At 43.7% G+C, this 24,420-nt stretch overlaps 1 protein-coding gene across 1 annotated transcript; it reads right to left on the bottom strand.

Annotated features, from left to right (window-relative positions):
• Positions 1 to 2,777: 2,777 nt before the first annotated feature.
• wapla (WAPL cohesin release factor a) lies at positions 2,778 to 23,711 on the bottom strand. Its single transcript, XM_076285912.1, has 20 exons — positions 23,432 to 23,711; positions 22,295 to 22,707; positions 19,962 to 20,595; positions 19,192 to 19,493; positions 18,094 to 18,206; positions 16,855 to 16,944; positions 15,584 to 15,811; positions 14,879 to 15,015; positions 13,178 to 13,289; positions 12,665 to 12,892; positions 12,175 to 12,286; positions 11,807 to 11,904; positions 11,299 to 11,375; positions 10,652 to 10,824; positions 8,202 to 8,317; positions 7,397 to 7,609; positions 6,926 to 7,136; positions 6,132 to 6,220; positions 5,520 to 5,615; positions 2,778 to 5,360 (listed from the first exon to the last, which is right to left on the bottom strand). The coding sequence occupies exons 2-20, from the start codon at positions 22,683 to 22,685 to the stop codon at positions 5,295 to 5,297; spliced, it is 3,486 nt and encodes a 1,161-aa protein (XP_076142027.1). The 5' UTR covers positions 22,686 to 22,707; positions 23,432 to 23,711; the 3' UTR covers positions 2,778 to 5,294.
• Positions 23,712 to 24,420: the final 709 nt, after the last annotated feature.

Here is a 24,420-nt window from a genome sequence, read left to right as displayed (position 1 = left end):
CAACTTTCTTATGGATTTTCAGTGACCTTGAGCAAATCCATTATCCATCGATGTGACCTTCTGCTCCAATACCGCATATCTCAAGCACGCCATTGCCTTACGTTTCAACATCTTCTTCACTATATTGGTATGATCACACACTGAGTACCCACAAAAGATGTTTTGTGGATGTTAGAAGAAAGTCTTGCAACCAATCTACCCATTTGAAGCTGCATTGATTGTGGACAGACTTGCTATCAGATTGCAGCCTGTAAATCCAAGCAGGTCATTAGAAAGCCTACTTTGAAAGAGAGCATATGGGACCCAGGGTTTTGTCAATAAGGCAGTTTAACTACTGGCCTAAGTTCTAAACTCCATGGATCAATGACTGACCTGACAGCCTGCAATCTTATGAAAAATAGAAGAAATCGCTTTGCACAGCAAATTTAAAAAGGTGCTGGTGGAGCCTGCAATCTCTGCAATCTCATGTTTGAGGGGTGGGTGTTCATTGCTCATCTATGTTATACACATACTAATTATTTATTAATTTGTGTGTGTATATATATATAAAAACATTCCATTGAGTTGACTGTCATTAAGAGACCACTGCGAATTTGAATATGACTGTCAACTCATTCGAATGTCAGCAACCGTAGGAGGACATCAGAAAAATGCATTTTTTTTTCAGAGCTTTCAGAACGAACACACACACACACAGCTCTGGAATAAATTAAAAGATCACTGCAAAATTATCAGTTTCTCTCATGTTACTATGAGTTTTGAGTAAAATTAACAGATTAACTGACAAGATTTCTCCCAAATTCCAAATAAAAATATTGTAATTTAGAGCATTTATTTGCAGAAAATGATGAAATAACAAAAAGATGCAGTGTTTTCAGTTGTCAAATAATGCAAACACAATACTTAATGTTTTAACTTAGGAAGAGTTCAGAAATCAATATTTGGTGGAATAACCTTGATTGTCAATTACAGCTTTCATGCTGTCCACATTGCTCTCCATTAGTCTTTCACATTGCTGCAGTCCTGGCAAATATTCAAGTAGCTCAGCTTTGTTTGATGGCTTGTGACCATCCATCTTCCTCTTGATCACATTTCAGAGGTTTTCAATGGGGTTCAGGTCTGGAGATTTGGCTGGCCATGACAGGGTCTTGAACTGGTGGTCCTTCATCCACACCTTGATTGACTTAGTTGTGTGGCATGGAGCATTGTCCAATCCTCAGAGTTGGGGAACATTGTCAGAGCAGAAGAAAGCAAGTTTGAAGGCCTCCAGGTCTTAGTCTAACCATAAGATGACCCGGTGTTGGGCAAAGCTGAAAATTGGACTCATCAGAGAAGATAACCTTACTCCAGTCCTCTATGGTCCAATCCTTATGGTCTCTTCCAAACCTCAGCCTGGCTCGCTTCTCATTGAGGAAGGGCTTTTTATAACTTTACATGACTTGAGCCACGGTTTCGAACCGTTCTCACCATGTACTTCACCAAGTATTTCACCAAGCTGCCATTTGCCATTCTTTTTGTAGGTCACTTGACATCTTACGGTTGCTGAGTGACATTCGAATGAGTTGACGGTCATCCCGGTCAGTAGAGTCGTTTTCACCCTCTGCTGGCCTGTAGCTTTGTTGTGCCCGATATCTGCTGCTTGACCTTGTTCTTATGAACCATCGTTTAGAAATGTTAAGGATGGAAGCAACCTGACACTCACTGCATCTCTCTACAAAGCCATAATTGAACCCTTCTTTCCCTCACTCAAAAGTTTTCTTTTCAACTCTTTTGGCATGGTCAATAGTTATTTTTTGATTCCAATTACTTTTGAGGTACCAGCGATAGTGGACAGACAGATAGTGATGACTACAGCAGTGGTTTTTATACTTTTCCCCATTAAATATGATTTAGTTTAGGTGATCACCTAATCAGTACCTCAATAAGTAGAATAGTGTGCTTGTGTTGGAATTCAACAGACACTGGAATGGAATGGCTGTCATACTGTCATCTGTCAGAGATGCTGATTTCAGAAAAAATAGCAAAAAAAAAGGAATGTCTCTTACTTTGTATGTCTTATACCTATGTTTACTCATCTTTAGCAGGGGTGCCAATAATTGTGGTGGGCACTGTATGTATTTGTGTATACTGTATAAACATACACATCCTAACATCTCTTTCACACACACAGACATACACTGGTAACTAGTACAAATAATACATATGTTCCAGGCATACACAAAGACTCTTGAGGTAGATAGAATCAGAGACTTTCTAATGAGGAGACACAGCACTCAAAAAATCCTCCATAGAAATGCATGGGCTTAGTTTGTAACGCCAATATGGCAGTCTACGCATATCACACCCCTTCCGCGGCATAACGTCGACATGTGAATACATTGAGCCAATCTTGTGCTGTGTTGTGAATACATTGAGCCAATAATGTGGTGTGTTGTGAAGACATCGTGCCAATCATGTGTTGTGATCTCGCTGCTGGAGCAAGATTGGTGTCGTGAAGCCTTGCGCACGCGCATTTCTGCCGAGATGGATGCCCGATGAGTGCCCAAAAAGCATTGCCATATGGCCGCCGAGGAGGGACTTGCCTAAAAGGACTTGAAATGAAAAATGCAGTATCTTCCATACACACAGTCCTACCTTCAAGGACAAGCCTTAAACAAGCCTCCACCTCTCAGACCTCAGCATGAAAGGAGTGAAGCGTCATGAGGTTATAAAGTTAACTTGCAAAGAACTGGCACAAGAGAATACAAGAGGACAATCATAAACCAGTAACAGGAAAGGAAGGTACTGAAAGTAGCAATTTTTATTCGAATTAAAATTATTTACATGTAACCAAAGACAGTTATTTTCTTTTCATCATGAAACTGGTACAAACTGTGGAATTTTATATATACTTATTTATATATGTCCTGCAGCTGTCTTTTTCTGTTTTTTTTTACCCTTTTACTTCAAATAACTCAACTGAGAGGAGAAAACCGTATAAAACAAAAATATCAGATTCAGAGGAAAAAGTAGTCTAGCGTTCTAACATCCAACAGCCACTATTTACAGAGGTATGTACATTTACATATTTTGTTGTTGTTTGTTTTAACACACTCGCATTTCAGGCTTGAAAAAAATTGAACCTCTGGTTAAAACGTTACTCAATGCTCATATCTGCATAAAAATCAGAGGGCCTGTAACAAATATAATAAAACATTATTGTGACAGAATATGGCTCTGTTATCACCTGCTAGCTTACGGAAAGAGTTCTATGCCCAGTGTTTTTAAGTCACAATCTTCCTGAAACATCTGCTTTATACAAGTGCAGGGGAAGCATTTTAAGTCTGGCCTTGAATGCCAGTGAAGGACTATCCAGGACATCTGACATTGACCCCTAAATGTTCCAAAATAGTATTCCCGTTCCATACCTCCTTAATCAATCAAATCAATCTTTCTGTTGAGTTTGATAACGGCAGCAAGGGGGGTAACTAAACTCATGGTCACTCCTGAAAGCATTTGGACAATTTACAATGGAGGCTCACTCCAACATATCCAACAGCAACATTCAAATAGCTTAGAATTAGAATTAAATATGAATTTAAATTAAAATGACCATCAATAAAAGGAAAACAAAAACATGGTCCAATAATAGTCTGATTCATGATACATGTAAGACTTAACAATTCATTTTCAAAGGGAAAACCATAGAAAATAATACAAATTCTTCTCAATAAGCAAGATCGATGGGAAATTATTTAATTATGTCCAATGAATGACATGAGCTGGTCAAAACGAGGGAAGGGCTGAATGAGAAGCAAATCAGTCCATTGTCCCTTTGAATCAAGCAGTCTCCTTCAAATTCAAAGTTCCATCTCAAAATCATTTAACCTTTCGGGGGAAAAAAACTGAGAACCTTTACGACATATCAAAGGGAAAGGGAACATTTGTCCTCATCTAGTTGGACAGGACAGCTCATAGTAAAGAAAGAAACAAAAAGCAGTTAGGCCAGAGGCCCTCTGATGTAAGGTGTGAGGGGAGAGAGATAAAAACTGAAGAGAGGGAGGAAAGATGGCCAGATGAAAGGTAACCATGGGATGGCGGGCATTATCAGTAGCTCAGTAAAAATGAGAGAGAGAGAGAGAAAGAAAGAGAGAGAGTAGGTAGGCAGAGGGAGAAAAAAATAGAGAGTGCTCAGTGGTGCAGAAAAGCATGTCTAAGCACTGTCTGCTGGCTGTGGGAGGGACAGAGAGAGGGAGAGAGAACTCCAGTCATGCTCTCTTACAGCTTGCATCATATACGGATGATGAAGAGACCACTTAAACAGTCCTCTCTCTCACACACACACACACACACACACACTCTCTCTCTCTCTCTCTCTCGGAGCCGCTCATTGGCCCCCCATCAACAAAGCGACGCAACCCTGCAGATGAGTGGCCTTGCCAGCCTTTAGGAAACTGCAGTGTTGTTAATAAGTGGACAGCGCTGGCCTTTCACAGCCGCACAGAGAATAGAAGAGCATCTGCCGAAAGGACAGGACAAGGCTTTGGTTCCAAAGCGCACAAGGTAACGTTCTTTTGTGCAGTTTAAGACGTGAACATGTCTATGTGCCTGATTTCCATCCACGACTGAGTCTTTGTAATGAACGGTGATACCTTTTGGAATGAGGGGAACATCTCATATATGGTTCATGGGAGGTGATATTACAATTATCTAAATAAAATGTATATGTGCATAAATAGGGAATAACACTGTCACACAATTAAAATAAACATTAAATAATATTTAAAATCTTAAATATTTCCCACAAAAGAAAAAGAAATTCCTGTTTCTTTTGCATACGTATGTGTCTCATCGATAGCAGTTATGGGCTGACAAATTGCTGTCAGGTGAGTGACCAAAGAGGGAACGAGATGGGGGGGGGGGGGGGGCAATACAAACCTAGAGAATGAGAGGGAGAGAATAAGAGATAGAGAGAGAGAAAAGAACAGCTGGGGAAAGTCTGACTGACACTGGTGATGGGGAAAAAAGGGGTTTACTAAACTAAAGATCGGGCCAAAAAATGGTGAAAAACAAAACCAATGAAAAGAAAAAAACAACTCATGAATTTCTGATGCAATGCGAGGCCCCGTTGATGGCCGTGGTGATGCTCACCCCGGCAGTGGTAGCCAAGGGGAGCCGGGAGAGCTGGCACTGCTTCGCTGGGACCCCTGAGCGGTCGGTGGCAACACTGCCCAGTGTGTGAGAGTGAGTGAGTGAGAGAGAAAGAGAGAGAGGGGATGGGGTGGGGGGTGAGAGTGACTCTCGGAACCAGCGTGCTAGCAGTGTTCCAGATAATCGATCACCCGAGAGATGGACTTCTGCCCAGTGGTTCCCACTGCACACTACACAAGGACAAAAAGAGAAGAAGGGAGATGGAGAGGAAAAAGAGAGAAGAGAAGAGAAGAGAAGAGAAGGGGGGGTTAAACACAGTATATCAATGCAAATATAAGGAGGTGTTATGTGTGTGTGTCTGTGTGTGTGTTATAGGTGGAAGCACTTACTGTGAGGTTCATGAAATTCAGGAACTTCTTGAGCATTTCAGTCATGATGGAGAAGTCCCCCTTGGGCAGGTTCTCCCTTACGGTTGTCACATTTGCCTGCAAGAGCAAAGGCACACACTGCAGTAAGCCACTGGAACAGATGCTCACCTTAAACAATACTCAGGGGGACCACTGACACTACAGCCTGAGCGTAGGCAGCGCGTGTGCACGCGTGTGCTGGTAGATTTGTATGTGTTGAAAGGTATGTGTGTGCAGTGATAAATGCTTCTGTCTGTGTGTTTGTTTCAGCTCTGCTGGAAAAAAGCATTAAGATTTCCTTTTCCAACTGGGGACAGTACAGTGATGAGTGATGGTCTCAGAGAGAGAGAAAGAGAGGGAGAGAGAGAGAGAAAGAGAAAATTTTTCTCTGTCCATCTTCTCCACCCATTTCTTCAGCTTCCATCTATTTTTATTGTTTCCACTTTCCTTGACTCCCCTCTCTTATCTTTCTTTTTTAACTCATCTGGCTTTTACCATTTTTCTCTTTCTTTCTCATCTAAATTACATCTTGCAGCCTCCATAAGTGTAAATGGCACATTTCTATGCATGGCCTAGGGTTAGACCCACACTTACCGGACTGCCCTGACATAAACAGCCCAGCAGGAGGGCAGTGTAGGAGGCTACGATGCTGTCCTCCATGTGTTTCCCAGCATGCTGCAGAGCTGAAACACACACACAGACAGAAGCATTTATTACTGCACACACATACCTTTCAACACATACAAATCTAACAGCACACGCGTGCACACGCACACACATTCAAATCAGCTAGAAAGACATCCAAGAACATTTTTTACAACAAAAGACTAAGAAACACAGGAATTCATTTACATAAAATCTTAAATGCACATCACAATACATACACGTCTATACCATACATACATCCAGCCAACAGATACAAGCACACAGATATCGGCATTTTCATTTGTATGGCACCACAAAAATATATACAAGAATCCAACTCATCAAATATTACACACAGGCAGACGGACAGACACACACGTTCAGCATTTACATTAAAAAACAAAAGCCCAGAATCACCAAAACACTCATACTCGTCCTCATACATTATATATGTGCACACCAAGCAATTCATAATTCATCTGGAGAATTACTGAAACACACACTTCCATCTCATAGGAGAGGTATCAGTCTTCGTGCATTCCACCGGCTCTTACTACTACTACCAGCACTACATTCCACCAAGCCCTGACTTAAACACACACCCAAAACACGCTCACAAACACATATACACTTGAACACACAAAAAAGCACACTCACACATATGCATGCACGCATGCACACACACACACACACACAAACACACACAAATGTAGCCCATCCAATGCCACAGACACGAGTGCTACCTTTGTTGAAGTCGAGCTCTTCCTCCTCTTCCTCCTTCTTTTCCTTGTCCTTGTCCTTGTCGTTGTCGTTGTTCTCGGAGGCCACCCACTGGATCTCCCCCGACGTCTCCTGCCACTCTCCACTCTGGTCCTGAGGCTTCGGCGCCTCGATTATGACCTCATCAGTCTGCGCCTCGGCCAGTATGGCTGCCCTCTCCCGTTCCAGGAATAACTGTGTGGACACAAGCACACTCTTACCAACTCAATTCCCATTATCTATGTAAAAAGTGGATGCACTAACAGAGGCATTCAAAAATGATGTCCAAAAAATGTCCTCGCTCTAAAATTCAAACTGCATTTGTTCAAACAATAAATGGATGTCACCTACAATGCCATGTGAATTTGGGAAAAGATTTAAGCATTAAGATTTCCTTTTCTGAAGCACAGACAGACAGAGACACACACAGACACACACACACACACACAACCTACATGAACCAGTGCAGCCAGCGCGCCTGAGGCAGGCCTTTTTTCTGGCTGTGTCTGTTCCTCCATCTTTGTTGTCTTGTCTCCTGCTTCCTTCTCTCCACCCTTCTCTGGCTCTGGGAGGGCCACCATCTCCAGCTCCACCTCCAGATGCATCTCCATCAGAGAGTGGCGGTTCCTGGAGCTGTACTCCACCAGGTTTATCAGTAGACCCAGACCCTGTACACAGCAGCACACAAACACACTTTGAACAAGGAGTTGAGGACTCTCTCAAACAAACACACACACGCACGCTATCGCTATCTCTCTCTCTCACACACACATACACACTTTGAACAAGGAGTTGAGAACTCTCTCAAACACACACACATCGCTATCTCTCTCACATACACACTTTGAACAAGGAGTTGAGGACTCTCACCTATGCCATATCTCTCTCTCTCTCTCTCTCTCAAATTTTAAGCAAGGTGATAAGGACCCACAAACAAACACACACACAAACACATACTGCCACTCAGAAAGCCAAAACGCATTCATTACACATGCTCATACTGCACTGGCACTACAAACACCATGAGACAGACAGAAAAGACAGCAACACAGAGAAACGCCCGCAAAGTCAACGGACATTGTCACACGTCAGAGCATTATTGTACATTCCAACTGTATACCAAGTGTCTAAACAGAGAAAAACTCAAGACGGATGAGAGATGGAGAGAACGATGAAAGAGAGAGAGAGCGGGAGAGTCAGACTCGGCTGAAAAGATGGGAGCGGCGGGACGGGACGGGACGGGGGCGGTCAGCTGCTCACCAGCACTCGGATGTCAAATCTCTGTTCCTGAGGTAGGTAGCGCGGCACCCGCAGCACACAGTTGAGCGCCGTCTCCAACAGCTCCTCCTGCTCACCGGCCTTTGTGCTTCCCCATTCTGAGACACACACACACACACACACACAAGGAAAGAAGGGGGGAGAGCGATAGAGGGACGCAAATAGTTACAATTGTTTAAGTAAGGTGCTGATAACATGAAAATAACAAGTAAATAGCCTGCTGTAAGGAGGGGTGTAAAGAAACATTCTAGTCCAGGGGTCTCAAACTCCCGGCCCGCGTCCGGCCCGCGACCTATGTCAAAATAATAATGTAATCCGGCCCTTGAAGGTATTTTTAATTGCGACAAACAACAATACTAAATAAAATAGACGATAGATCCAAGTACGGTGACGAATCTCATTTGTACTCTCCTCCACTATTTGCTAGACATCCAGAGCTTGATTTAAACCCAAAATCGCTGCGCAAAGCTTTCAGGAAATACTTGTATGACACGCGAGAAACACGAAGACGTACATTTGTTTGTAATGACACGGAAGCGATGTAGGCCATAGTTTTGCACAAATTGAAGCAGAAATAGGCCTACACCAAATGCTGAAAAACGTTCACGTGTGATGGTCTTGGGTAGGCTATGTTATTCACCTATTCTGATTCTGAAGGAGAATATCTACCTTTTGGAGATTATGATCGACCTTCTATTGACAGTAATAAGTCACGGTGAGTCTGTGAATGGAGGTGCGTCTTTGCGTGTATACGACGGTGTGCACTAAGCATACCATGCTTATTTTATTTATAATAAAATATTATATTATATAATTATATTATTATATTATATTATATTATTTATTTCTACCCTCTGCCCAACATAGCTTGGAGGTTGCAGTCGTCATCGTGATGATAGTGTCTGTAATGGACGTTGTAGCCTACAGACAGCAGGGGTAGTAGAAATAGGGTTCTGAAGAACTACAAAGTCACCCGCGATAGGAACTGATTTGACCAAGATACTTTATTGTAGGCCTTGTGGTTATAGGCTAGTAATAGTTTACTATTGTTGGTATACATCTTAGGCCTACTGTTTTCCTGTTAATTTGTAATATGACAAAAAAGAAAGTAAACCTGCTCAAATATGCTCAACATCCAGTATTTACTGAAAGGTGCATAATTTGAGGTGCTTGCCATCCAGTGGCAAATTAGATGGGTAAATTTACCCCCTTCATAAACTTTTGTTTATACTCAAAGATTTTTACATTTACAGTAGGACTTATCTCTGACCACTTTAAAGCCATGGCCTTTTAAAATGTTGATATACAAATCCAATGGTGTTGCTTTCTTAACCCTGATGCCTAGTTTGCCAGGTTTAAAAAAGTTAGGAGAGGAACATATTTTTATTTGGTGTGAAACACACACATAGGCCTACATGTTTTTATGTTTGTTTTTATAATTTGTGTTAATATTTATTTCATCATTATTTTATTTATAAGCTAAGGTTGCTAGCACAGGTGTCTAAAAATAGATAAAAAGACTTGCACTTTCTGTTTGTAGTCTTGTGTTTGAAAATACAGTATTCGAAAAAAAAAAAACATTGCATTTTAGGAAATAGGCGTTCTTTTTTTTGTATTATTCTTTAACACTGACGTGCCCCTTCAATCAGATGACATTGGCAGAAGTGGCCCTCAGCTCATTTGAGTTTGAGACCCCTGTTCTAGTCCATTAGTCAGTGGCTTGAATTATTGGTACCAGTTTCCAATGGCTAATATGGAACAGAGCCAAAATTTCCACCAGTGGCCGGAAAATACATTATACATTAAATCCATTTGATTTCAAACAGACATTTATTTTTCTTAAATAATCAGATTGTTAACAGTTTCCTAATTACAAAGCAATCTCAATTGATCACATTTGCAATTAGCTAATGAATAGCTAGTCGTAGGAGCTACTCATTATAGGCAACATATTTGTTTAAAATCAAAAGTTCTCTTCCAAGAACTTTTGTTTCTTTATAATATTACCCTAAGTAGCGATAGAGGCAACCCTAAGGTAATCAAGGTAATATTACCTTGATTAGGTAATCATGGAGAGAGACCTTTCTTTTGATTTTGGAGTATTGCAATTGGTAATTGCAACTGTTGCACGGAAGATGCAACTGTTGCACGGAAGAGGGAGAGCACATTTCTGTTTTGTGTATTAATACACATATCTGTTTACCCAGCACAGTGGCGAGAGGTTCAAGACAATCTTTGGGGTGGGATGCTATATGCAACTACATGCCATGTTGAGAAGTGTCAATGTGACATACAGTATGTTCAATTGAAAAAATATAATGTCCGCAACACTGCTTTTGACTCCCATATATTTAATGCACAACAGGCAACGTTTCGCCCCTGCTGGGTCTTCTTCAGGCAAGAAGTGTGTGTGTGTGTGTTGGTGTTCTCACCGTTGTCGTGCGTGAGGTTAAGCAGCACGCCAATCACCGCTCTCATGCAGTCCTCCACAGCTTTGCCCACGTTGCTATGGCTACAGTGTGGCAGAGCTGAGCCCGAGGCGACGACAGAACTGTTGACCTCCCGGCTGTAGCGCTGGATCATGTCCTCGCAGTACCTCAGGCCCCTGTGACACACACACACACACACACACACACACACACACACACACACACAGAACGAACAGTCACGACTACACACAGTGATGCATGCCTCTACCACAGTAGACACATATGTGACCCATTACTTTTACACGTCACAGGCCTTAGAGAAATAAACATTTTTCCCTCTCTCCCTCCCTCTCACACACCGACACACACACAGGCAACCCACAGGGGGACAGACAGCACGTCCCGACTAGACCTCTGAGCTCTGAGTCATCTGTTTGCACTCAGAGAAACCCTGGCTGCTACACAAACAAATTCTCCTCTACACACATCCACACATACAGACGTCATACCACTGCTACAACAACAGGGGGAGCTGTTGCTTCTCTCCTTTCTCGCACACACACAAACACACACACACACACACACACAGAACAAAAGAATAAGGAACACAACTAATTAAAAAGGGCCTGTCCTATCAACCAGTCACTCACCGTGCTGCGGACACTATGAGCTGTGAGTCTTTGTAGGCGATCAGGTAGGCCTGGTTCTCAGGGTTGTGTACCGTCACCTGCAGGGGCGGGGAGAGAAAAAAATCAGTCGAGAAGGACACTGAGGCTTCTGCAGTGGCAGTAGCAGTCGATCAAACACACACACAAAACAGTTCTGTTGAGCTGTGTAATGAAAACATTAAAAGACAGCAACTGCAAAATAAACGTACATAATTTCAATGAGCACTAGCAGAAAGGCTGCATAAGGCTGTGCTCGTACACACACACACACACACAAACACACACACACAGCTGTCCTGCTCCATTTCTGTTACTGCTCTTTGCATGAAAGATTGAAACAGACTGAAAATGAGATAGGGAAGAAAATGTGTGGTTGGGATTTTCTGTAGGTGTAAGAGAGAGTGTGTGTGTGTGTGTGTGTGTGTGTGTGTGTGTGTGTGTGTGTGTGTGTGTGTGTACACATGTGCGTAACCTGCTGGGCAACACTCACACTCTCCAGCACACGAAGACACCTCTCTGCACCCCACAGGGAGGCCACCAGCATCTCTTTGTCCTCCTCCTGACTCAAGCTCAGCACACATTCTTTCACTGCACATATGAGACAGACAGAGAGATGGAGAGGGACAGAGAGAGAGAGAGAGAGAGAGAGAGAGAGAGAGGGAGGGAGAGGGACAGAGAGAGAGAGAGAGAGAGAGAGAGAGGGAGGGAGAATGAGAGGGAGAAGGAGAGGGAAAGAAAAAGAAAGCTGGCAAGATCAGAGCTTGCCATCCCATCAAATCTAATCAAAATATCTTTGGGTTGTGTCTGTGTCTGACACACACACACACACACACACACACACACACACACACGCCTAACCTTTATCCACAATGTGGTCCAGCCCCCCCAGTAGGCGGAGCTCCTCTTTGAACCAATCTCCTGCCCTCTTAGAGGTGAGTGACAGCAGCGTCTCCATGGCGAGATGGCCCGACTGCAGAGAGATCGGCATATGACAGGGTGTTCACAGGGGTTGTGCGTCTCCAAAGTTTTTTTTGCCTAAAGCTACTAGAAAATACCAGACCAAATATAACTAGGCCAACAGAAAACACCAAATAGGCAACACTGCTCATTCACATGGCTTTTCAAATGAATCTAAATTGAATTCACACACTTGACAATTTTAATTAAATGATTAATTTAAGCACTTGTACTTTTTAATTAAACAGATAATTTAAATTGAATTTGAAAAAAAAAACCAAAAACCAACTTCAACTTCATCATCACTTCAAAATTTACCATGTAAAACATTTGTACTTTAAAGTTTCAAGGTGCAAAACTGCTATTTACAGAACTATGAAGGTGAACCGACCGTGATGTTCTCCAGGTCCAGATGTTTGTTGTGGACGGTCTCGCAGAGCTTGCGGATCTTCTCCTTGACCTTGCTCATCTCCTTGGCCGTCAGCTGGTCGTCCACTGTGTTGTCCTGCTCCAGTTCCAGCAGCCGGATCATCAGCTCCAGGCAGGCCCGGTCCAGGTCCATGTTCAAGCGGTCCCGACTCAGGATGTACATCAGGGACGCCGTACACAGCGCTAGGTTCTGAGACAGAGAGACCAAGAGAGAAAGACATCAGAGAGAGACAGAAAAAAGAGAGATGAAGACAAGAAAAAGCCAAGATGATAATGTCAAACCACTGAGAAATAGACAACGCATTTATAATGCAGTGTATATTAACCACTGTTATGACATTTAAAAGGATCTCCTCCTAAGAGCAGCTAAAGGTTATGGTAATATTAGCCTACATGTTTAAGGGGAGGAGAGAGATGGATGGGATGGCAGAAACAGAGTGGAGGGAGGAGAGAAACTGAGCTGAGCTTTACTCACTGGATGTTGTGGTGCGTCATTGAGCATCTTGAAGACCGATGCTACCTTTCCTCTCGCCCTCAGGTGCATTCGGAAGCCGGGCATGGCGCACCTGGTGGCCAGGCTGATGATACTGCAAGGAGATGATGGGATGGGGGGGGGGGGTTAACCACAGAACAGTAAACAGGCTTGCTTTCTGTGTGGATGCATCCAACTGTGCTTTGTGCTTGCTATCTCCGAGGCGTGTAACCCAAGGCACTTCACCTCATCTTTGAACATGAGTGCATGTTATTTTCAGAGTAAGTGAAGTGTAAATCATATATCAATATGGCCCCGTGGGTCTAAACAAGACTTACACGTGTGTGTGTGTGTGTGTTGCATTTTGTTCTTTCTAGCCAAGGGCTAAAACCTTAAGTGCATGAGGGGTTTCTCTGACCTCAGGCAGTATGTTTGTAGAAACTGTGTGTTCTCATTAAGCGATGGCAGCATATGTAGAGTAAGTATGTGTGTGTTTATTTGCTTGTGTGTGTGTGTGTGTTTTATGTAAGGATAGGCGATGTGGCTAAAGACTTTTTTCCAGTGTTGTAAACAATTCTCAATTTTAATCTATGTTTTGTCTCTCTCTACCTGAACTCAAGATAAAAGATGGCTTGAAAATAATTTCCCTTTTTAATATATCAGCCTCAGGGTAACAGGTCATGTCAATACGTAAAACCTGTCGATTATGCATGTTCGTAAATTAAATTAAACTAAACTCACCAACATTGCTGGACCAAGAGTATATTAATTAATTATTTAAAGTGTAATTAATCTACTGTTTACTGGCGATCTACAAGTTCAATATTTAGAAACTGACGCGAAATGAACTTAAGCTTGATTTATATTTTGTAGGTAAGATCTGTTCAGAGCTTATAGTGCCTACGTAAATGATCTAGGGCTACACTGTTGTAAGCAGAAATTATAATATGCGTTCATGGTGTTTCTGCATACTGTGTGTAGCTCTGGTTGGTCACTTACCAACAGCAAATTCAATACAGGCAGTATATTAAGTACTCTGATCTGATCTGTAAAAGTGCCATAGTAGTATATAATGCTGCAATGGGTTATTTCATGTGAGCTGGGTGAATTTGCAAACGTCATGGTAGGAGTAGATCAAGTTAACCGTCTTATTTCTCCATCTCTGACAGCTTGAAAGGCAGATATGTGGAAAGGAACAATCATCTAAGGAGCCCCCAGGGCTTCTGGCAGCTTGACTGAGAGAATGATGCAGGACCAGGCAAGCACAGTGTTTATTCTAACATTATTTCATTACAAACTACATCAACAAACCATCAACTGTCATAGAGCACATTGTAACAGTAAACAGACTGCATTTGTGAGTTGTACTTGTTCTACTTATCAGAGCACTCAAGGTTATTTTAGTGCTTCAAACATGTACCCATTCACACATAGGCAAGAAAGCAACATGCACTGGGAGCAGTTGTGTGTGTGTGTGTGTGTGTGTGTGTGTGGGGGGGGGGGGGGGGGGGGGTTCAGTGTCTTGCTCAAGGACACTTCCAACACAAGGCCTGGGATTGAATTAGCAACCTTCCCATTACTTAACGACTACTCTATCTCAGCCAAAACAAAGCGGAAATCTGTGCACATGTGCTTATGAGAGTGGAAATGTGTATGACTTGTGATATTGTGTGTGTGTGTGTGTGTGTGTGTGTGTGTGTTCACCTAAGGCATCGTGTGTTGAGGGGTTGCCCACTCTTCAGACCCGTCTCCAGGTACTCAAAGTCGTCGGTGAACTCCTGATTCTCCCCAAACTCCACCACGTCATTAAAGTGCTTCACATTGTGAACCACTGTATACAGCTACAGACACCAAAACAACCAGAGAGAGGATGGAGAGAGAGAGAGAATGAAAAAGAGGATAAACAGCATAAAACAGACATAAAAACAGACGGAGAGAAAACGGTCACAATAAAAGATAAACGGCAGGAGGGAACAATTCACACAAATGGCTGGGCATGTACCGGGGCCAGCGCGTGTTACAGCACGCTGACTGTGCTAATAAGAAGCTAATCAATAGTGCAGCGCTGGGAGCCGACTCAGTGCTAATCATGTCGGCCCTATGAACAGCCGAGTCATCACAGGCGGGCCAGACTCCAGCCCTGGCACGCTACACCGGTGGTGCCATCAGCACATCAACAGCTAACACATTACCGCCGCCGCCGCTAAAGCTGGCGTGGCGCACCGGGATGTGCTAAGCTACGCTAACAGTTAGGGGCAGGGCAGATTAGCACCAGGCTGGGAGATCACTATGATGCGCTTGACCAACTACACTCTATAAGCAGCTTAGCTGGAAACATCAGGCAAATAGGGGGGTTGTATGGGGGGGGCAGTAGAGGATAGAGGCTACATGTCCCAGAATGCTGCTCACCTCCTTGTGCTCCTTCCTGCATTTGAGCGCCGTGACAATGTCCTGATAGGGCTGGGTGGGGATGGTGACCGACTTGATGACCTTGGGTGGTGGGGGAGGGGCTTTGAAGACCCCATCATCTTTGTGCGAGTTGGTCTCTTTGCTGCTGCTGCTGCTGCTGCTGCTGCTGCTACTACCGCTGCTACCGCCGCTGCCGCTACCGCTGCTGCCGCTGCTTGATAAGCTAGCCTACAAGGAGGGAGACAAACCCAGAGAGAGAAAGAATGAAATATAAACCAGGAGGTGGGGGAAATATTTTCATTTTGGCTGACAGCTGGATAAAATTGAAGAAGAGAGGTCTATTTATTTATTTTTCTGAGACTGGACTCTATATTGCTGCCCACTGCGGCTGTAAACAAATTTCTCATCAGTGCAAACATCTATAAATTCCCCGATCTGCCACACAGCTTCGCCTTGGCATCGGCTCATCTCGAATTAGAGGCAAATATAAGTGTGTGTGTGTGTGTGTGTGTGTGTGTGTGTGTGTGAACTCCACAACAAGCATTTCTGTTGGAAAGAGTGTAGTAATATCCAATCCATAGCAGACTAAAAGCGTCTTCTCTATGTCGGGTTCCCATCCATATTGAGAATTGTCGAAGTACACAAAATCCACAAGTTATGCCATAATCCAGGAAAGAGCAAAAAAATATTACCATACCTTACACTGGACAAAATCACATTTCAGCAAAGATGCCAACAAACAGAGTGTTTACTATTAAAGCAACACCTAAGAACTTTCCCTCTGTTGCACGCACGCTATTTGTTTATCCAGCACCGGCTTTGCAAATAACGATGTCCACAGCCAAGGTAGAATACGTAAAAGTATGATGTATTGCGACATCAGATGCAAGTCAAATTTGTATTTTCTTATGTCTCATTCCATCGAACTACAGATCCGCTACCCGATCTGGCAAACTTACATAGTGCGGTTATAGCCGATAGAGGGCCGCGAAGCGAATGCAGAATTGCCGTTCACCCTGTTACGAGTTGATGAACCACTGAAACGATTTTGGAAACATTATTTTAAGGTATAAAAAACTTTTTGGTGTTGCTTTAAAGCAAATGTTTAGGTGATGGGATGAGCGCAACAGTAAAAATAGAACAGCGCATCAGTTTCTGGGTCTACCAGAGTAATACTTGAGACAGACATAGTATAGGTACACAGTGGTCACTTCACAAATGATCCCATGTGGATGTGGACATGTGGGAGAAGCGATGCACGGGGCACTTACTGGGGCAGAGATGGTGCGGGTGGGAGCGGGCGGAGGCAGTTCCTCAGGCTCATTCCAGTGTCTGGCGTTGTACACAGCTTTCGCAGGAGACTGAAAGAGACAAGTAACAATGTGATAAGATTACATTACAAATGGTCACAATGTGATAAGATTACATTACAAATTGTAGTCAAAATCGATGTACACAAAACTATACGAATAAAGTTCTGAAGGTAAATCCACTGCGTTTTCGTAGCATCCCCCAACTTCAACCTAACCCATATCCTTGGCCTCATATTAAGGTCTGAAAGCAAAACATGCTAGGCTGCAATGAGATGAGATGCTAAATCAATGCAGTTTTATAGGAGCCTGGTTTGGGCTCGCATCCACATTGACCAGAGATTCTAGAGTAACTGCGGAGACTAAGCTAAAATAACCTGCCTGTGGCAGTGATCAGGAAAAGAGAAAAGAGAGGGAGGAAGAGTTAGACAGATACCTTGAATTTCCCCTTGGGGATCAATAAAGTATCTAGCTATATATCTATCTATCTATCTATCTATCTATCTATCTATCTATCTATCTATCTATCTATTTATCTGATACCAAGACAAACTGCTATACAGAAAAAAAGAGAGAAGGAGTGAGGGAAAGAAAGAGAGAAAAAAGAGAAAGAGTTCTCTTTGCACTCCAGCCATAGCTGAGACCTGTGCAAAACAAGGCTGTGAGGAGAATCCAGGCCAAGTCACAGCAGCTAGCGCGAGCAGCAGGGAGGTTCTGGGAACGGCAGATGCCAAGAAGCCCACAGACTCGCTGGCCTGCCTGCTCGCCTCCCAGTGAGTCGACGACAACGCATAGAGCTGCACTCACTTCCGAGGGCCATGGATGATATAACATAAGGCCGGATGTGATATAACCAGGAAGATTATGCATCTCCAAAAGCCAAAATCATTATTTATTAAAGAGGTGTAGGCGCTCGCTAAGTGCAATTAGCCATTCTGGACCTAAAAATTGACAGTTTACTCACAAATAATGCCATAGTGGGTAGAATGCTACACCAGGCTCTGGACTGAGCTTCAATGAACTGAGTTTTGGGTAGAATCTGCTATATTCCAGTTATATTCAGTAATAGTGCTGTCTAGTTGAATATGTGCTTTAGGGAGCACAGAGATGTGATGATGAACATAATGATGGCACATTAGAGGGCTCTTTGAATAAAGCTTAGCAGAGAATGCCTGCTGAGGGAAGTTGCCACCACTGTACCTTCTTGAAGATCTTGCGACCGATGTCCTTGGACTTGTCGCACTGTTTGCCCTGCCTGGTCTTGTGGCCCTCGGAGCCTGCCAATATGGACTCGTCAGGGAACTCGAGGGAGTCTGAGGTGGAGGAGAAAACAACGTGTTATCCAGCCAGTCAGAAAACTGAATGCTGAGAGTGGTTGTGTTTGATAACTTAAAGACCTTCATATACATCAAGAGCAACATGCAGAGAGCAACTCCAGCATAAACATCAGAAATCACCTTCACTTGTCAAAACTGACTGCTTAATGGCGTTAATGTGTACATCTTACCTGACATTAAAGGAGAATTCCGGTGTGATATTGACCTAAAGTGTGTTGAAACATGATACCGAGTGTGAACATATGTCTCATAGCTCATCTCGGCTTGTCCCCTGCACTCAGAAATCTGGCGCTAGTTAGCCGATGCTACCAACAGTTTTTCGATGGGGTGCCTCGGGCATCGGCCTAGCCATGCAAATAAATCACTGTTTTACACCATTACGAGGCTCAAAGTAGCTCCATACATCATTGGTCGACTTCCGAGGGCCTTGACATTTAAAACGAGACATTGAGAACTTTGAAAAAGCACTGGTAGTTTATTTACAAGACAATTTATACAGACAGTACCTTGAGGAAGTTTACCGTTCGCCGCCATCTTGAATTTAGTCACGATAAGTCGAGCGACGAGTACGAATGAACAGGTATGATAAGGGATCAGATTCCAAAAATAATTCAGTGGAAATGCATGGATTTCAGTTGCTGCTACTGGAAGCAAATGGAATCCATGCATTTCCACAGAATTATTTTGTGCAGGGGACCAGCCGAGATGAGCTATGAGACATACGTTCACACTCGGTATCATGTTTCAACACACTTTAGGTCAATATCACACCGGAATTCTCCTTTAAGTAGTCAGCTTTGGCAAGTGGTGTTGATGATGACATCGACAACATAAAGCAGACAATTCTGACAAGTGGTGTTGATGTGTCACATGACATGTCATATATCCACAGTATGGTCATGAGGAGATTTATTACCACTAAACAAAGGCACACATTCAGTTTAAGCGTGAGTGGTCAGACCTGTGTTAGTGCTGGACTGGCTGTCCTGCGAGTCGCTCATCTGCGGGCTGTCGGCGCTGAAGGACAGGGCTGCTGCGGCCGCCTGGGCGCTGGCTGCCTTGCGGGCCTTCTTGGACGCGGCGACGTCGTCATCGTCGTCGCTGTCGCTCTCGCTCAGCTCGTCGAAGCCAAAGTACTTGATCTTGTAGCTGGTGCTGCCGGACGCCGTGGCCTCACCGGCCGCCTCCTGGCCCTCGTTCTCCTCGAAGCCAAAGAACTCCAGCTTGGTCTCCTTCTTGGACTTGCTCTGAGTGGGCCTGAACCTGAAGAGAACATGGTGAGGTGTTAAGCGGGTTGAGTAGCTGTCCACAAGCAATGATAATATATACTCAACTCATACTTCAGCCCATCTGAAAGTTTTTTTCAGGTGACCGTGAAGAGTCTAATTTGTTTTCTTTTGTGGCTGTGAATACTAATAGTGGCAAACGTAGTGCCACTAGTGGTGTTGTACAGTGCATATTCACTAATGAGAGCATTATTATATTATACTATATGTAGGAGCTAACTCAGCGATGAGTTTTCATCATTCCAATCAAATTACTGCATTAATATCATTATTTAATAGCCACAGCTCTGTATCTGCATCTCAGTGGATTGGTATGTACGTGCTTCTACTTGCAAGTTATACGGATACTCTATATGTATAAGTATGCATATAAGCAAGAAATATATGCATTCCTATTCCACAGCGACATGTGTCTGTGTCTGTGTTTCCATGCCCTCCTCTCTACCTGGTGGGCTTGGCAGGTGCAGCATCGGTCTTTCTTCTGAAGGTGCCGGCCTCTCCGAGGTCAGTGGGTGCTGCAGTGCTGGTGAGCTCGTCGGATGTACGCTCGATGGCGTCCTGGATGGTGACATTGCACACAGACACGCATGAAGGGTGCAACACCGTGTAGTCCCGCACCCTGCCTCTTCCCGCAGCTTTCTGCTGTGGGGCGCTAGGGGGCGCCGACACGCCACTGCTGCTAGGGTTGGCCGGGGCAGGGGCAGGAGCGGGCTTGCTGTCCTTCACAGGGGCAGCTTGAGCCCCCTGCCCCAGGTCCTTGTGCCTCTTGGGCCGGTGGTACGTCCGGTTGGTCGACGACTTGAGCAGAGGCAGCTGGTCGAAGTCCAGGGGTTCGGGCTGCAGGGGCATCCCAGCTCCGTCACCCTGCTCCTGGGCCACCCCGCTGGGGCCTTCGCTCTCCCCGCTGTCGTCGCGGCCCTGCAACGAGTCCTCCCCCGGGGACGATGATCGCTGGCTGCCCTCCGAGTTCCATCCGTCTGAGGGGTCCTTGGGCAGAGGCTTCAGGGAGGTGAACTGAGGGGCAGGCTTTGCACTTTTGGACCAGGAGCTTATGTTTACTGTTGTCTGCAGCGGCTTGTCTATGAGAGAGAGGTAAAATTGGAAGACAGTGTTACGTAAACACCCAAGGCCCATTAGTGGAGTTCAGCACAATCCAGGATAGCTCCTAACTCCTTCCTCCCCAACTTTCTCCTGAAAGTGCCTTATGTAAGTCACTTGAATCTAAATCTGAACAGAGCAGCCATTCCAGCAAGGCCATTATGAGCCGGAAAACACTTCTACTGTTCAAGAGTCGCACCTCATTAGATACAGTGTAAACAGGTCACTGATTCCTCGGTCTCGACAGGGCATGTGGGGTCAATCAGCAGGAAAGTTCAATCTAATCTAAAGCCTACAAATTATATTTGGGCAAATTACAGAAACCTATTTCCATCAAGGTAATCATCCTTTAAAAAAAACTCTCAAGGTAACCTTGTGCAGTTTGGCCGTGTTTTGTATCGCACTGACTATTTTACTTAGTCATCATCATACCCATCACTTGAAGTGAGTGTGTTGAACTTTTTAGTGCACCTCTAGGACTTGGGTGTTGGGTTTTTGTAAAAACAAAAAAATGCTCTTAGCAGCTGCTGGAGCAATGTCCTGGGTTGATGGTCAATGTTTTGGACAGCTGAAAGTTATGCGACAGAGCAAGTGATGTATGGAGAGGGCTGTCCGCAGCAGACCATCTGAGGTCTGGCACTGATGCTATTCTCAGCACAGACCTCGCACAAGCAGACCAGTGCTTTTACCAGTGCAAGAGCTAGGCTATCTGATGCAAGCTCATCCTTACATGACAAAAACAAGAGGCATGTCATCTGGCAAGTGCATTTCCCCTTCCTGATGAGAAATACGATCTATGTGTTCAATTGTGTGGATCAGAAGTGGTAGTGTGACAGTTTACTCCATATTATCATCACATTTTAGTAAATAGGCTTAGTAAGTGGTGAACATTCCAACAGGAAGCTCTCTTTCAAAATGTGCAAAACAAAGCAAAAATCACTCAGAGGAGCTTTTTGAATGCCACTATACGCTTCCCCTTCTCTCCCCTCTTGCACAGACGACAGTGTTCTTTCTTTTGACAGGTAGGAATTGATGGATGCCTGCACTAGGGCAGAGAGAGCAGACAGGCCACTGAATCACTGCCATTTCCAAAACCAATGTGCTGCTTACACCTCCAGGCCCATCAGACAGGTCTTCATCACTGGAGAGATGTGACTCAGCACACCTGACTGCTGCTTTCATTTTGGACACTGCGATGAAAACTGTGGGCAGTGGTCACCTGCTATCTTATAAGAAAATACATCTGGCATGGTAGCATACAACTATGTTAAGTTCTCTCAATAACTTGTCCACCCTTGTTCCAGCCTTACTCCATACATCATGGGGTAGTTAGGAAGTCAGTGAAGCAATCAAAAAACATTGCACAACATATTAAGCTTTCGATATAAAATGCACTGAGAAGAAAATATCCACTCTCTGTGACTGACCGTAGATGTGGAACTAGCAAATGATATTGGAGAAATGCCTATACTGAAAACCTATAAACACCAGATCTGTCCATGACTAATTACCACAAAGGGGCATATTTTGTTTCATTTTCTCTGTACAAATGCAAATGGTTTCAGCTATAAAAGATGTGGCAGTTCATTTGTATGAGCATATATTAACTAAACTCCACTCGACATTGTAGAAAACTAAATCATGGAGATAACAGAATGTCTGTGTGTGCATGAGCCTCACCTGCTTTGGAGCTCTCTGAATCTGATGATGGCGAACTTCTTATGAATGAACTCTTCGCCTGAGGCTTTTCTGTGACCATAGCAACCTGGTCCTGTCCAGATCCATTGTCTGGCTGAGGTGTGCCTATGGAGGTGACTGCTTTTGACTCATCATCACTGTCAAACCCGAATGGGTCATCAGAACCATCATCCTCTTCCACCCTGGGTCTCTTGGAGATTTCTGGAAGCTCTTGTTGTTTGATCAGGGGCCTTTTGGAGGCCAGCTGAGCTTTATAGGTGGTCTCTCCCCATTTTGTGCTCAGAGTGGCCTTCTTATTTGAAAAGACCTCATCAAACTTGGAGTTGGCTTCTCCGCCCTTCCGACTGTATGTTTTACCAAATCTGGATGTCATGTTGACGTCTGTTACATATTCTCTGCAAACGAACGTGAGGAGATAATGTGAACATGGCATGCAGCACAGTATGACCATACTGGATTATGGACAGTGCATGACAATGTCATAAAATAACTAATGTTGCTAAAAAAAAAAAAAACGTTACCATATAGATGCTACTATTAGTGCACTGATATTCGGATTGTGTGACAAAAATAAACAAACTCACAATGGATGTAGTCCACACGTTATAGACAACATAATATCTCATTCCGATTACACAATCAACACAATTCTGGACAACTTGTCCAATACTAACGTTAGCCTACTTTCAACTCTAATACAAAGTTAGTCGGCTAGTAGCGGGCAAGCTAACACTGGTCGCCAATGTTTACAGCATCACAATTCAACTCATTCGCATGAGGCATTTACAAACATCTTATAATTAACAGAGCCGGTAATTCCTTTACAAATTGCAGATACCTTCCACAGAGTTAGACCTGACAGCTGTGAGCAGGCTAGCTAACTCGATAGTTAGCTTACTTAGCTATAAAGCTATCTGGCTAATGTTTATCTCGATGTGCTAGCAATTCTGTTTACATTTCACCAACTAGTTGAATAATAGCGACACGGGACTGGGGGCCTACGTAAGACAAAGACACTCCCCTACTTATCTTTGCATTTGATTAAACGACAATGCAAATTCCATCTCTTTTCCTATATAGCATTCTTTGGCGGTCGGGAAGGCCACAGCTTACACTCACCAATATCAACTCCGATGAAGCCGCTTCTCCCCACTGACTCCCGGCTAACGTTAGGCCTCCGACCTCGATGCAGCCTTACAAAACAACCGTTAAACTCAGTCCTGCGAGGGAAGAAAGGGCCAGTTGATATAATCTTGCAATTCCCACAAAGTTTAAGGTCTGGATTAGTATTTGTTGACGAAGATCAGTTGTTTTAATTTATGTTTGTTTGTTGCAGACTCTACCGACTCGATTCTTGTGCGCCAGTGACTGCCATTAAAAATCTCCCTTCCCTCACCCCTTCACTGCCATTTCCGTCACATTGAAGCAACGCGCGCACTATCCAATGGCCTTTGAGAATGTTAAGCGAATGTTCAACAAAAACCTATGCGATTGGATCATTCATAAAGATTACGCGTTTCAATTGGAGGAAACCCCATACTGTAAACATGGGTTCCTGGGTTACGTATTGTATACGAGGTCGTGAACCAAGGATCTAGTTCAAAGCTGTGAAATTATGTCAAAATTATTTAAGATTTTAACAGTTTTTTTTACATGTCTTGGTTGTGTTGGGCGTATCTAGTAAATTAGCATAACCGCATTTGCATTTTATATGGTGTTTGGATTTTATTTTGACTATTTTATGCATAGGCTAGTGAAAATTGTTTCTCCATAGAATGCTATCAAGTTCAACATAAAGCCTATGTGACATAGGCCAAATAACACTCTGTCAAGGTGAGCATAATTTTAGTATTATGGGGCCTACTTAAACATACAACATCACTGTCTGTCACAGTGATGAGCAGATGGTGCACAAAGAGTCATTGGAACTAAAATATAATCTATTCTAATAGAGCTAAATGTTCCTGTGATGTCCTGAAAAGTGATTGGGACCTCGGACTACAACGGGGTTTCCCCTGGACCCTAGAGCACACTACATCAGTCTACTTTACTGTGAGCATAATGTGTTTGGCAGCTAAAAAAAATCACAATTGACAACTAATAACACA

Source organism: Alosa pseudoharengus, unplaced genomic scaffold, assembly GCF_046254945.1.
Source record: "Alosa pseudoharengus isolate Yale_2024_CS ecotype anadromous, Long Island Sound unplaced genomic scaffold, YU_APseudo_1.1 YU_APseudo_1.1_scf_15, whole genome shotgun sequence".
In the NCBI taxonomy this organism is placed as follows: Eukaryota; Metazoa; Chordata; class Actinopteri; order Clupeiformes; family Clupeidae; genus Alosa; species Alosa pseudoharengus.
Note: the sequence above shows the minus strand (reverse complement) of the source record. Positions and strands in the feature narration are given on the sequence as shown.

Bases quoted from the DNA above. Each gene is read 5' to 3' on its own strand.
- wapla (XM_076285912.1), bottom strand. From the start codon at position 22,685: ATGACATCCAGATTTGGTAAAACATACAGTCGGAAGGGCGGAGAAGCC. The intron at 10,825-11,298 runs GTGAGTGACTGG...TGTGTGTCACAG, and splicing joins CTCATAGTGTCCGCAGCACG to GGGCCTGAGGTACTGCGAGG. The intron at 7,610-8,201 runs GTGAGCAGCTGA...TGCTGTGTACAG, and splicing joins GATTTGACATCCGAGTGCTG to GGTCTGGGTCTACTGATAAA.